Raw genomic sequence first — 14,271 nt, forward strand, 5'->3', positions numbered from 1 at the left:
CATGCAACCCATGCACCAACTATACTGGACACCTGACAATCCACTGAACATACTAGTACATCCTCACTTTTGAATTTTAGCACATTTTATCCCCTCTGCCAGAAATGGCTTGTCCTTCCCTCCTTTATCTCTACCTGTCAAATTCCTTCCAGTCCTATATCAAATGTCACCTGTTCCATGAAGACTTTCATTACTCATCCATCAGAAATCAAATCTCTCCTTACCATATTACCTTTGCATTGTCTGTGTAAATAATTATTAAATGATTACCTGATTAAGTGATGTATAAACTTAATAGTAAATTTTTCACAGAAAAAGAAGTTAACCAGCTTTTAGAGATTTCTCTCAAGATTTCTAAGATATTTTATAACCACGGATGTCTCAAGATACTTTTATTGCCTCAGAAGCAGTAATCTAATTGGTTCAGAAATAATTTCATTAGAAGATTCACTTGTTAAAAGTAATTTCCTCTGTGAGGTAGCACTGTTTTTGGTCCCAGCTTCACTAGAAGTTACAAATGTCACAGAGATGTTGTATAGTAACATGTAATCTACAGAAAGAGAGACGTGCATCAGGAGCAACAGGAATATGACAAAAGTATGTCTTACTATCCATCTTTGCCCCTATAATGACATCAGGAAGAGCTTATGTTTTCTGCTGAAATCAGCCTTTGACTCTGACAAACATTTTTTCTCTCTTGGTTCCTTGTTTTTCAGAAGCCTTGGGTATATGACCTATTGGAGGTTTGGAATGGCTATCCCAGACAGGTGAGTCCCTCCTGATATAGTCCCTTTCTTACTTCATCACTCAGGCCCCACAGATTACCCGCTGGGTGAAGTCTTAGTGCCCTCTTCCTACTCTTTGTCCACTTCTGTGCAGTCCTTTGGCTCCTTCTCTAGTGGAGCTTACTCATCCTTCTTCCTTCGTTATCCATCACTTGTCTCATTCTATTAGTTTGTTTACAGTTAAGGTAATTTTGTATTTGAGTTCAAATCTACTATCTTACTGTTTATTTTTTATTTGTACCACCTGAGGCATTTCCTTTTCTTGTACTCTCTCCTTACTTGTTTATGGGACAGTCAAGTTTTAAAAAAATTATTATTCCATTTCTTCCCTTTTATTAGCTTTTCAGTTATGCATGCTTATATTCTTTTAGTAATTATCCTAGAGATTACCAAATGCATTCTTTTTTTAATGTATTATCATTTATTACTTTTTTTTTTTTGGTGAGGACAATTAGCCCTGAGCTAACATCTGTTGCCAGTCCTCCTCTTTCTGCTGAGGAAAGTGGGCACTGAGCTAACATCTGTGCTCATCTTCCTCTGTTTTATGTGGGCCACCTACCACAGCATGGCTTGATAAGCTGTGCATAGGTCCACGCCTGGGATCCGAACCTGCAAACCTTGGGCCGCCGAAGCGGAGCACGTGAATTTAACCACTACACCACCAGGCCGGCCCCCCAAATGCATTCTTGAATTATTAGAATCTAGTACAAATTACTGCTCTTACGTCTTTCCAGCCACTGAAAAATCATTAGAATACTCCATATACTCTCCTCCTTTAAATATTTAAAATGGTACAAGTCATTAGTATTATTGTTTTTTAAATGAAATTGCCCTTTCTATGCTATACCTTGCATCCTGCATGTCTAGGCTTCCATCTGGAATTATTATCCTTCTGGCTGAAGAAGTCCCTTTGTTTTGCTTGTCTGAAATGTTATGATTTTGCCTTCATTTTTAAAAGGATATTTTTGCTGGGTATAGTATTCTAGGGTAGCAGTTTTTCTTCAGCACTTTCAAGATGCCTTTCCATTGTCTTCTGGATCCCATCACTTTCTTTAAGAATTCAGTTGTCCATTTCATTTTTGCTTCCTTGAACAGAATATCTTTTTTCTCTGACTGATTTTACTATTTTGTCTTTGTCTTTTGGCAGTTTTATTATGTTATGCATAAATGTAGTTTTCTTTGAATTTATCCTTGGTGTCCATAATACTTGTTGAATCTGTGGCTTGATGTCTTAAGTCAGTTTTGGAAAAATTCTTAGCCATTGCTTCTGTTCCTTTCTCTCTCTCCTCTCTTTCTCAATGTCAATTACATGTGTGCTAATATGTTAGACTTTTATACTTGGTCCCATATGTCTCTTATGCTTTTTCCATTATTTTCCATCCTCTTGCCTCTCTGTGTTTCAGTCTATTGGGAGACAATTCTCCACAGGTCTCTTGCATTTCTGCATGTCATATGAAGTGAAGCATTGACTGCCTTTTGTTCTGTGTTATCTTTTCAAAGATGTTTGTATAGTAAACAAGCTTGGAAGACAGGGATGATGTCTCCTCCTGGAGCAAAGGGTAGGCAAGTTACTGTCCATTATGAAAGATTCAGGTTCCCTGGTTCAAGGTTCTTCCCTTGTAACACAACCCACTGCATGTGCAGATGTCGTCTGACCCTCTTTGCTTAGCCCTATGAGAACTGGGTTGGGAGAACTGGCCCAAATATTGATACTCTGGCAACTGCTATTACTGTGAGTAATAAACTATCCTTTGTCTCTGATCCAGGAGTCTCATATCTTCCACCAGCACCCATGAAACTGTGGCAAGCTAACCTGCAAGTAGGGTAAAATCTCAGACCCTTCACAGTTCTGGATATTTTCCACTTTCATGTCCCCCCCATTCACTAGTGCTTTTTTCAGCAGTATCTATTCTGCTGTTAAACACATCTTTTGAGTTCTCAATTTTAGTTATTGTATTTTTCAGTTCTCAAATTTTCATTTATTTCTTTTTTAATGGATTCGAGTTCTCTACTGAAAATTTTCACCTTTTAACCAAATTTTTAAAGTTATTTTAAAGTCCAAGTCTGATAAATTCAGTATCTTGATTACCTGTGGGGTCTGTTCTCTTTCTTGTCCCTGTCTCCTTATGCTTGATAACTTTTGACTGAATGACAGACATTGTATACAAAAAATTATAGATGCTCAAGATGATGTTTTCTTCCTTCTGAGAGGATTTACTTTCACTTCTGTTAGGCAGTTAGAGTAGAGACAGATCACCTTCATAATATCTGTGATTGAGCTGATTCAGTATGGACTACAGTCTTAGTGAGGGCAGATGTATTTACAACTTACCCATATTCCTAGGGTGTTCTCCTAGAGTGCTTTTAAATAAAAGATTACCATGTTTACCAGGACCGCTTTTCCTTGGCTGGCCCTGAACACCAGTTTCCTTCCTAGCACTATGAGATTGCCAAAAGTCCTACTTAACTTCTTCTGCTTCTTAGTCTCTGGGCTCCATTCTGCTTATACATTGGCAAATGTAGACTTTATGCTGTAACACAAGTATGGTTTTATTTGAATTTATCCTGCTTAGGGTCTGTAGTACTTCTTGAATTAAGGATTCGCTTGAAATAAATGATTCACTTTAATACCTTTTTCTTCTCTTTAAAATCTTGGTTTAACGGGTTCTGGACTCTTTGATTGCTCTCTGATGCCTTCAAACAGATATTAGTTCTGTATTTTATCCAGATTTTTTTAGTTGTTCTCACTAGGAAGGTTAGTCTCATACAGGCTTATTTGTCATAGAAAAAAGCAGGCACTCTGTCTCATTCTTTTATTGCCTTATCGAGGATGATGAGTTGACCAAAAAATTATTCCTCTTAATGTGTTAGCGTTAGTATTGAAGAATCAAAGAAGGTTAGACCATAAGGTACTTAGGCATTATCTAGGCCAAACCCTAATCTTATTATCTTCTGCCTCCAACTTACTCTTAATTTCTCAAGAGTATCAGTTATCTATTGGAGTATAAAAAACCATCCCCAAAACTTAGTGCCTTAAAATAACAACCATTTATTTGCTCATAATTCAGGTTAGCATTTTGGGCTAGGCTCAGCTGAGCAGTTCTTCTGCTCCATGTGGTGTTAGCTGAGTTCATTTGTGCATTTCCAGTCAGTTGGTAGGCTGGCTAGGGGATGGCTCATGTCCCTGGTACCCTCATTTATATTTTTGGCAGTAGGCACCTTGATTCTCTACTTTGTGGCCTCCAGCAGGATAGCTCAGGTTTCTTCCATGGTGCTTATGAAGTCTCTGCTTGCATCATATTTGCTTATGTCACCTTAACCAAAGCCCAAGATAAGTTCATGCACATGTGGGAGGACACTATATCAGGGCATGGATATGAGAAAGTGAGATTCATTGGAGGCATTAAGGTAACCAAGTAATATAATGTCTCAACTTAGCTAAAATAAGCACCCACACACACACACTACAAAATTATTAAGGAAAATTCTGGCAGTAGAAATTTTATTCTTTTTCTCTGAAGACATTTTTAGAGTACTTAAATAATTGTACATAGTTTATTACTGTCCCATTTGAGAATGGGCCAATTCTGATCACCAGCCTGTCACTAGAAAAGAAGTTAGGACATCAGATTTTGAGTAGTATTTAAGAAACATAAAACAAGATAAATTGTGAGACCGGCAGAACAGACTTGCCATTGTTTTTAAGTAAAGATTTTTAAATTGTTTTTCTAACTTAACTCTTACTCATCTAAAATAAGGCAGTTACACCCGTTGTAGTTTTAACTTTTAAACAAAACATTTAACTTGATTTTGGAATTCTTGTCTACTCTTTTAGAATTAAAATGCCTTGAAATATTACCTCCGACTCCTTCTTGGAAGTTGAAATATAAACCATCATTATTTGGGGGAACTTTGTGGAATATAAATAGGTATACATGGGGTTTTTTTTTGTGATAAAGATCAGCCCTGAGCTAATATCCATGCCAATCCTCCTCTTTTTGCTGAGGAAGACCGGCACTGAGCTAACATCTATTGCCAATCCTCCTCCTTTTTTTAACCCTTTTTCTCCCCAAAGCCCCAGTAGATAGTTGTATGTCATAGTTGCACATCCTTCTAGTTGCTGTATGCGGGATGCCGCCTCAGCATGGCTGGACAAACGGTGTGTTGGTGTGTGCGCGGGATCTGAACCCGGGCTTCCAGTAGCTGAGCGCGCACGCTTCACTGCTAAGCTGTGGGGCTGGCCCCCTGTACATAGTTTTAATGCCTTAAAATGAGTCATTTATATGGTGACATTAAAGTAGTGAATACTCTCATTTTCCTCAGCCCTTGCTGCCATCCCAGTACTGGTACTACATTTTGGAGATGAGTTTTTATTGGTCTCTTGTATTTAGCCTTGGCTCTGATGTCAAGAGGAAGGTAAGTGTCTTATTTACAAAGCTACTTTATCCATTTTTCCAAAAAGTTTCATCCACCTACTCAAAATGCTCATCTTTAAATTATGTTTTTATGTGTGTTTAGTTTCAGATTATAGCTTTTTATAGCACATAGAATAGTGCAAATTATACTCATGCTTTGGTACCTGGGTAAGTATTTGTAGTGAAACATTATGGAAACTTTAACCTTGAAGCTCCATTCTTATTCAATAAGAAAAGAACTTTCCTTTATGTTTTCCATTTCTTTCTCTTGGTTTCAGAATTTAATGTTCTTGGGTGCAAGGCAGAAAATTGCTAGTAATTTTAATTTTGCAGACTCATCTTTTAGTTGATTACAAACCACTTTGTATAATTCTTTTGATGTATTCAAAGACTTTGAAAACATTTTTTCCTTAATTCATTCAGGATCCTCGTGAGGAAACTTTGCTTCAGGCATTATTAGCTTTGCTTTATTTTCAGAGAAACTGAGTCACAGGCATGCTAAATGCATCCTCTGAGGTCACAAAGTGAGGCATTTTAGGAACTGTATGGTTGTTACTGATTCCTGTTTGCTGGTACAGAAAACTGTATTAGATTATTCTCAATGCAGCCACAAGATTTCATCATATGCATTAGCAACACAGATCAAATGATGAATACTCTTGGCATATACTTCACACGCTACCCTTTATGTAAAAGCAAAATTTGTATGATAAATAAAATTAAGTTGAATTCAATATTAAGGAGATAAAACCAAGTTGGGTTGACTAAATGATGTTTGTGTGGGTGATGGTATACATTATCCATTGCTAAGGAGCCCAGTCAACTGCAGTCAACTGGAGATCTTAAAAGAAAACTTATAGAATGTAAGTATAAGAGTATACTGTGAAAAAATCTGATAGAAATGATCTCCTTTTCCATAAAATTCAATAATAGCTATAGATAAACTGTTACTAACTTTAGTTTAGGCTAAGAATATGTTGAAATTTACTTGGTTGAGTCATTTTCTCGAGGCATAGAATTGAAAATAATCATTTTTTAGAAGGTCTTCATAGATATACCCAGGTAGGTTGATGCTGTAATGATCCCGTCTTTCTCCCACCTTTGACTTTTCAGTAGTTAATTTCTCTTTGTTATTTACAGATGCACTGAGCACCTTTTCAAAAATTAAATGTAGATACATGTCATATGTTTGTAAGTACATATCTTCAGAGACATAAAACTACTGGGAGGTGGGTAAAGCACAGGCTCTGGAGTCGGATTGCCTGGGTTTGAATCCCTGGCTTCACCTCTCATTAATATCTCGAGCTAGTTGGTTAAACTCCCTAAACTTGATTTCCTCGTCTACAGAGTGAAGCTAAAAATAGTTCCTATATTCTATGGTTAGTGTGGGGATTAAGCAAGTTAATCCATATAAAGCAATTCCTGATATACAGTAAGTGCTCAATAAATTAGACTGTTATTATTGTCATATTTACTCTTTTACTTTGGCTACATGGAAACTGAAATCTTTAAGTTTTTTTAAACATCTTTATTGAGATATTCATATACCATACAATTCATCCATCTAAAGTGCATAATTCAGTGGTTTTGAGTATATTCACAGAGCTCTGCAATCATCACCATAGTCAATTTTAGAACATTTTCATCACCCCAGAAAGAAATCCTATACCTTTTACCACTCAATCTTCATTTCTCCTAATCTCCCCAGCCCTTGGCAACCGCTAATCTACTTTCTGTCTCTAGGGATTTGCCTCTTCTGGACATTTCATGTAAATGGAATCATACAATGTGTGGTTTTTTGTGTCTGGCTTCTTTCACTTAGCATAATGTTTTCAAGGTTGAATGTGACATGTTGAAGCATGTATCAGTACTTCATTCCTTATTGTTGCTGAATAGTAGTCCATTGTGTGGTTATACTACATTTTGTTTATCCATTTATCACTTGATGGATATTTGAGTTGTTTCTCTTTTTGGATATTATGAATAATGCTGCTATGAACATTCAAATACAAGTTTTTGCATGGACATATGTTTTCATTTCTCTTCAGTATATACCTAAGAGTGGAATTGCTGGGCTATATGGTAATTCTATGTTTAACATTTTGGGGAACTACCAGACAATTCAACAAAGCAGCTGCACCATTTTACAATCCTACCAGCAATGTATAAGGGTTCCAATTCTCCACATCATTACCAACACTTGTTATTGTTCATCTTTTTTATTATAGCTATCCTAGTGGGTGTGAAGTGGCATCTCATTGTGGTTTTTATTTGCATTTTCCTGATGGCTAATGAAGTTGAATGTCTCTTCATGTGCTTATTGACTATTTGTATATCTTCTTTGCAGAAAACTTGTACGTTTTTATGCTCAATTGTGGTAGCTCTCCTTAGCCTAGATTTACTAATATAGTTATTCCACTTTCATTTATTACTTATTTCATATGCAGTAACTCCTATTTTAATGATTGTGCAGTTTTATTATATCATATGTCTGTCTTTTTTCCTTTTGGGAATTAGACAGGGAATAAACAATGTAAATGTACACAGAAACGTGCTTATGTGTTTATGTATATGAAGGGTGTCTGTGTGTTCATATATTCAGTTTGGGGCAGTGGAGAGAACAGGAGATGTTAGGACTTAGATGACAACTATTCAATGCTGTCTCTAAGTTAAGTGACTTCATCACTGAGGATAATACTTATCTTATTTCCCTCATAAGGATTGTGTTTAAGAATTAAAGTGAAAGCATTTTACAAATTTCAAAACATGCAGATGTACGTTATTGGTTTTTTTAAATATTATTATTATTATTAGCTCTTCCAGTGATTGGGAAATAACTGTATTTGCTTAATGATTTCCATTTTCCCCTAATTATGTAGGATTTTCTAGCTCATGTCATCCACCACCTGGCTGCTATTAGTTTGATGAGCTTCTCTTGGTGTGCTAATTATATTCGCAGTGGGACCCTCGTGATGATTGTGCATGATGTGGCTGACATTTGGCTGGAGGTAAACATTTGCCGTTAAAAAAATAATAACAATACCATGTCCTGGGTTTCTGTGACTCCTTACAGGAAGAATTGTCTGTGAGTGAATTAGCAGTGCTCTTTGTCCTGAAAACACCCAAAGTCCATGGATAACTCTGGGTCCCCAGATCCTTCAAGCTCAAAGAAATGAAACCTTTTAGTTTTTAGTTTCCAACTTTCTTTCTCCATGGTACTTGAGAGAGGTTAATTTGTGGGATTCTACTTATGAAAGTTGCATGCAGATACTAGCTCAGGAAGTAAGCTGAGATATTTGAAGAAGGAATAAACTCTAATCTTTTAAAAGGAAAACTGGGATTTATGACATTATGGATTCTTAATGTTGGATGGCACCATATATTCACGTAAGCCAAAGCTGAATTCCCATTGAATGCTTGCACTGCCCCACACTGATCCTCCTCCAGCTTTAAGGAATGAGAGCTGAGGTTTATTTAAATATTTGATATTTATTTTCTAAGGAAGGAATGTTTTGGAGCAGGGGGCATTAAAACAAGAGTCTTCCTAATCCCATACCACACAAAATATAAGAAACAAAGCAAAATTAAAATTATTTTCTCTATATGTTTCTGTTATGTATTGGTTCCTGTTTACCCTGAGGCAGTGGTCCAATGGTCCTCTTAACTGCCAGCTCTCCTGCTGTCCTTAGAGCCACCTTTCCCAGAGCTCATCATTTAACTGTACTCGTTTATAATGAAGCGGGGGAAAATGATGCTAACCCATTTTATGTTCAGGATTGCCTCTTGAAGAGCTAATAATTGAATATAGGTTGATATGGAAGAAATTAAATTTAATTTAGTAGGCTCTTGTTCTTCTAGATCAGGGTTCAGCAGACTTTTTGGTAAAGGGCCAGATAGTAAATCTAGCTTTGTGGGCCACATAGGATCACATATTCTTCTTCTTCCTTTTTTTTTTTTCTTTTCCCCTTAAAAATGTGAAAACCATTTTTAACTCAAGGCCTGACCAGCTTTAGCCCATAGGCTGGACTGTAATTTGCCAAACACTGTTCTAGATGTAAACAGAAGCCATTTGAAGCCATTGCAAAGCAACTGGCTACTGTTAAAATATTAGCTGTGTACAGAATTTTGTTTCTTGTGTGTAATTGTAATTAGACATGTAAATCCTGTTCTAAAGGTCAAGACTATTGTATGTGCTTCAGGCAGCAAATGGTTTAGCAAAAGAAGGATTGTGCCAGCTTTTCCATCTGTTGCTCTCTGAATATAGCCATCTTTGTTATAATTACCTCCTTCTCTTATCATATCTCAGTAACCCTGCCTGGTAATTAAGACCACATTGGCCATGACTTAAGGATTTTATGCTACTCTGTTGCTTCTAAACCCTTCAGTTCAATTACCTTTGGTGTGTGTTCACTGTAAAAACAGCTTCATTGTGTTGTTAAAAGGGAGTTAGATTTTGGGACTGGGAATAAGCACACTGAGTTGTCCCTGCCTGCCCTCCCCCACCCTGTCATTGACACAACATAACTCCCTAGGTGACTTGGGCAAATCACTTAATGCTTTGCTCTCTATCCTCAGCTGTAACATGAGAAGTCATATCTACCCCTTAGGGTATATTGTGAAGTTTAGCTCATTACTGTTTGAAAATGTTCTGAGGTCCTTAGGTAAAAAATAGAAGAAAAATGAAATGTCAAACTCAGAGGTCCCTTCATGGATAAGCTATGAGAACAGCTTTGTGTTGTTAGTGATCATGAATCATTCTTGATTCACAAGTCATGATCTAATTTGAGGTTCAATGAGCAAGGCCAGTACCTTCCATCAGCTGGTGGTAGAGACAACGTTAAGTAGTGGCATGGGGCCTATTTTTTTGTATTCTCCAGGGATGCCTATTCCACAGCTTCCTTGAGTGGTTTGTTCTAGTGTTTGTCCTCTCAGTCAAATTCTAATTGAACCCAGATATGGTACAACTTTTGCCCTTGTTTAGACCTTCCTAGAGGTGGAGCCTATTAATCTTTCATATTCCTCAAGACAGTTCGTTGGTCATTTCTTAGCTCACTCTTTGCAAGGAAAAACAGCTTGAACATCTACAGTTCTTACTCATAAGCAACCTTTTGCCTTCTTCATGTATCTTCCTGATCCTCTCTAATTTTCCACCTGTTCAAGATTGGATCCAGGACCCGACACTTTTAACAGTATCCAGACTGATGCTTAGCAAAGGAGATATCCATCTTTGCACAGTCCAGAATAGGCTATGTGTGTATTTGCCCGAAGGAGTGCTACTTTGCTCTCACAAGTGGGCTCTCTTCATGTCTGTGCACATCTCTAGCTACCTGCCCTGGCCTGGCCTCTGACCCTTCAAATGGCTCCCCACTCCATTCCAGGCACTCTGAACTTCTGGCCTCTCCCCCTATACCCATCTCCTACCTACCTGGCATACTAGCCTTCTATCTCAGCAGTTCAGGCTATTCCCTCGTGGTCCCTCTGCCAACACCAAAGTGCGATAATATTCTTACCCCGTGATAAGAATGGAAAAGTATGGAAAATGCAATGTAAACCCTTCCTGAAATGTAAATATGCTGCCTCTCTTGTTGTAGAGGGGCCTTGAGCTTCTGGAGCAATTTCAGTTCCGGAACAGCCCAGGCCCAAGCCACACTCCCTAGAGGGGTGATCTGCACTCAGCAACTCCTACCTACCTTCCATCCCCAACTCCAGACTCTTTCCCATTCAGCCTTGGGCTCCACTGCATAATGCAAGGGAGAATCCTCATCAATTAACCTTCTAATACCACATTAAACAACTCTTTGTGTAATTCTTTTTATTCAACACAGATAATATAAGCAGTATGGACTAGCATAAAGTAAGTAGAGAAAATCAAGTGCTCAAAATTTCATTTCAACGAGGACAGGGCACCAAGAGTTGCCTCCTAACTCTACCTCTTCTGTCATCCGCCTTAAAGTAGCCACCTTGATTGCAGTGTTCCCAGCCCATCCCAGGACTTCACTCATATCCCAGCCTTCTTCAATCCAGCTCTCCTCACAGTTAAATGGAGACATTAAACAAATGCCCAAATAAAATGCATGCTAAAATTAATTACGCTAACCTGTACTGCTTGTGAAAGACAGGAGTGGTATTACAGTCATTTTAACGTATCTTTTATTAACATTATATTATGGAAAATTTCAAACATATGACAAAATAAAGAGAAGAGTATAATGGACCCAATGGACCCATCATCCAGCTTTAACAGTTACCAACATAGTCAATTTTGTTTCCTTTATTTCCCCATCCACACCCCACTCCCCACCCAGACTATTTTGAAGCAAGTCACAGACATCATACCATTTCATTTATAAATATTTAACTTAAAATTTTTATACTAATATCACTTTATCTGAATGCAATTTCTTTCTTTGTTTTCAGTCTGCTAAGATGTTTTCTTATGCCAGATGGAGGCAAACCTGTAACATCTTGTTTTTCATCTTCTCCGCTGTGTTTTTCATCAGCCGCCTCATTATTTTTCCTTTCTGGTGAGTAGATGAGATGCTATGCCATGGCTTTGGTCACTGTGCTGAGGTGGCCCTGGCACGTTGCCAAAGTCAGAGCATTGCCTTTTCTTTCTTACATTGATCTCTAGTTCTTTGTGCCAAGTTCAGTTGGAGAAAAGAATATGAACCGGCAATGTTTATAAATGATTAAAACAACACCTTCCAATGTGGAAAAGGCTTATTACAAAGGGAGATGGAAAATGTGTAACCCAACAAGTAAGAAGCAGCTCTTACTCTATGTCGTATTTCATGATTGTGGATCTTTCTTTGTGATTAACAGCTTTTGTAGTTAAATGTCATTGGACAATTATCAACTCTTTAAAAGAGAGGCGTGTCCCATGTTAAAATTACAGTAATTATAACCCCCATTAATTGAATGCCAGACAGATGCTGGATTAGGCCCTTTATGTGTCTTGGCACTGCACTAGTCTACACAAGTCATAAAAGTAGGTATTGCCACTCTCACTTCACAGATGAGGAAACTGATGCTCATTTCATTCTCCATGATCACTGGTCCTAACAATGGTTTGGATATCCTTTTAATATTGATTGGCTCTTTATCAGTCTGTTGATTTTGTTTAGCCAAGGGCTGGCAATGAAGAACGTATATTGTGTCTCCCCTGACAGTCATTCCTTTGGCAAGCATAATTTTCCATGTGTTGATTGAGAGAAACCAGAGGAAAAATGTGAGGAAGACTTTGATGGTTTGGAAGGAACAGCTTATAACCAACCGTAGTTTGGAGCTAGTCTAGAAAAATTAGAGCTATTAAAGATCCTAGGTTCCAGGAGAAAGAGATGGAGACCCAGGTCCCAGGCCTGATTCTTACTGGATAGACAGCACCCTTGACTAGCACCCAGGGAAGTCTGGTCAGATAGGTCCAAGGGTGCTGCCCTCCCTATGGAAGCCAGCTGCATTCTTTAAACCAGGACTGGGGTCCGGCCCCGTGGCTTAGTGGTTAAGTGCGCGTGCTCCGCTACTGGCGGCCCAGGTTCAGACCCCTGGTGTGCACCGACGCACCGCTTTTCCAGCCATGCTGAGGCCACATCCCACATACAGCAACTAGAAGGATGTGCAACTATGACATACAACTATCTACTGGGGCTTTGAGGGAAAAAAAGGAGGAGGATTGGCAATAGATGTTAGCTCAGAGCTGGTCTTCCTCAGCAAAAAGAGGAGGATTAGCATGGATGTTAGTTCAAGGCTGATCTTCCTCAAAAAAAACAAACAAACAAAAAAAAACAAACCAGGACTGGGTGTCTTGATTAGATATTTTCTGGAGAGGAGCAGCAAAGTGCAGTGGTTAAGTTCATGGATGCAAGTCAGTCCTGGACTCAAATCCTGGCTCCACTCTTACTACCTGTGTGATCTTGGACAGGCTGGATCATTTCTCTGTGCCTCAGTTTTCTCATCTGTAAAGTGGAAATAAGGGTTGTTAGGAGGCTTACGGAAGTAATACCTATAAAATAGCTTACAACAATGTCTGGCACATGGTAAGGACTCAGTAAATGCCAGCTATTATTACTAAAATTATTGAGTCTCTCAGAATTTGGAGTTTAATCTGGAATCAAATCTAAGATACATGTTTAAGATACTCTTCTTGCTTGATGAATCACATTACCTTCACTTTTGCTTTGGCTGAGCAAATGTGTTTGTGAAATTTGAATGCTGTACGACAGCAGTTATTGGTAGGATAAGTGTTGACTTGCAGATAACAGTTGAATTGTGGCTTTTCAGTGTGACTTTCGTGGCCCTCTAAACCTAGCATTTGCCCATCAACACTGCTTACTATGTTCCAGTTATCTGTAGCTGCATAATGAACCTTCTGAAATCTTAGTGGCTTAAGGCAGGGGTGAGCAAATTTTTTCTGTAAAGGGCCACAAAATAACTATTTTAGGCTTCGAGGACCACATGTGGTCTCTGTTGCATATTTTCCTTCGTTTTGTTTTGTTTCTTTTTCAACCCTTTAAAAATGTACCAAAATCAGCTTAGCTCACAGGCTGTAGAAAAATGGGTTGCAGGCCAGATTTTACCACCAGGCCATAGTTTGCAGACCTCTCTCTTGAAACAATAACATTTATTTTATTATCTCTTGTGGTTCTGTGAGTTGACTGGCCTCAGCTAGATGGTTTTTACTCATGTGGTTACAGTCAGATGGTAGCTAGAGTTGGAATTTTCTGGAAGGCTTTCTCACTCATGTGGTTGAGGTAATACATATAAAATCAGCTGGTTAATGCTGATTGTTGGTTGAGACTTCAGCTGGGCCTGTCAGCTGGAATACCTACACATGGCCCCTCCATTGGCCTGACCTCCTCATAGCATGGCAGCTGGATTTCAAGGGTAAGCAGCGTGAGACAGAGAGAGGCAGATGCTGTATCTATCTCCTTTTATAACCTAGCTTTAGAAGTCATGTCATGTCACTTCCAACCTCATTTTCTTCACTGGATCCGGATCACTAAGGCCAGCTTAGATCTGAGGGAAGGAAAATTAGATTCCATTTCTTGATGGGAGTAGTTTCAAAGAATTTGTGG

At 38.4% G+C, this 14,271-nt stretch overlaps 1 protein-coding gene across 2 annotated transcripts in view; it reads left to right on the forward strand.

The window, feature by feature from the left end:
* CERS3 (ceramide synthase 3) overlaps positions 1-14,271 on the forward strand; it is a 108,484-nt gene that overhangs the window by 47,525 nt on the left and 46,688 nt on the right. For both annotated transcript variants that reach the window (XM_058542322.1, XM_058542323.1), the window contains exons 6-9: positions 717-767; positions 5,109-5,201; positions 8,080-8,208; positions 11,618-11,724. In XM_058542322.1, coding sequence (XP_058398305.1) covers positions 717-767; positions 5,109-5,201; positions 8,080-8,208; positions 11,618-11,724 — 380 coding nt within the window. The remainder of the gene's footprint in view (positions 1-716; positions 768-5,108; positions 5,202-8,079; positions 8,209-11,617; positions 11,725-14,271) is intronic.

The sequence above is a fragment of the Diceros bicornis genome, chromosome 5 (genome assembly GCF_020826845.1).
Source record: "Diceros bicornis minor isolate mBicDic1 chromosome 5, mDicBic1.mat.cur, whole genome shotgun sequence".
NCBI lineage: Eukaryota > Metazoa > Chordata > Mammalia > Perissodactyla > Rhinocerotidae > Diceros > Diceros bicornis.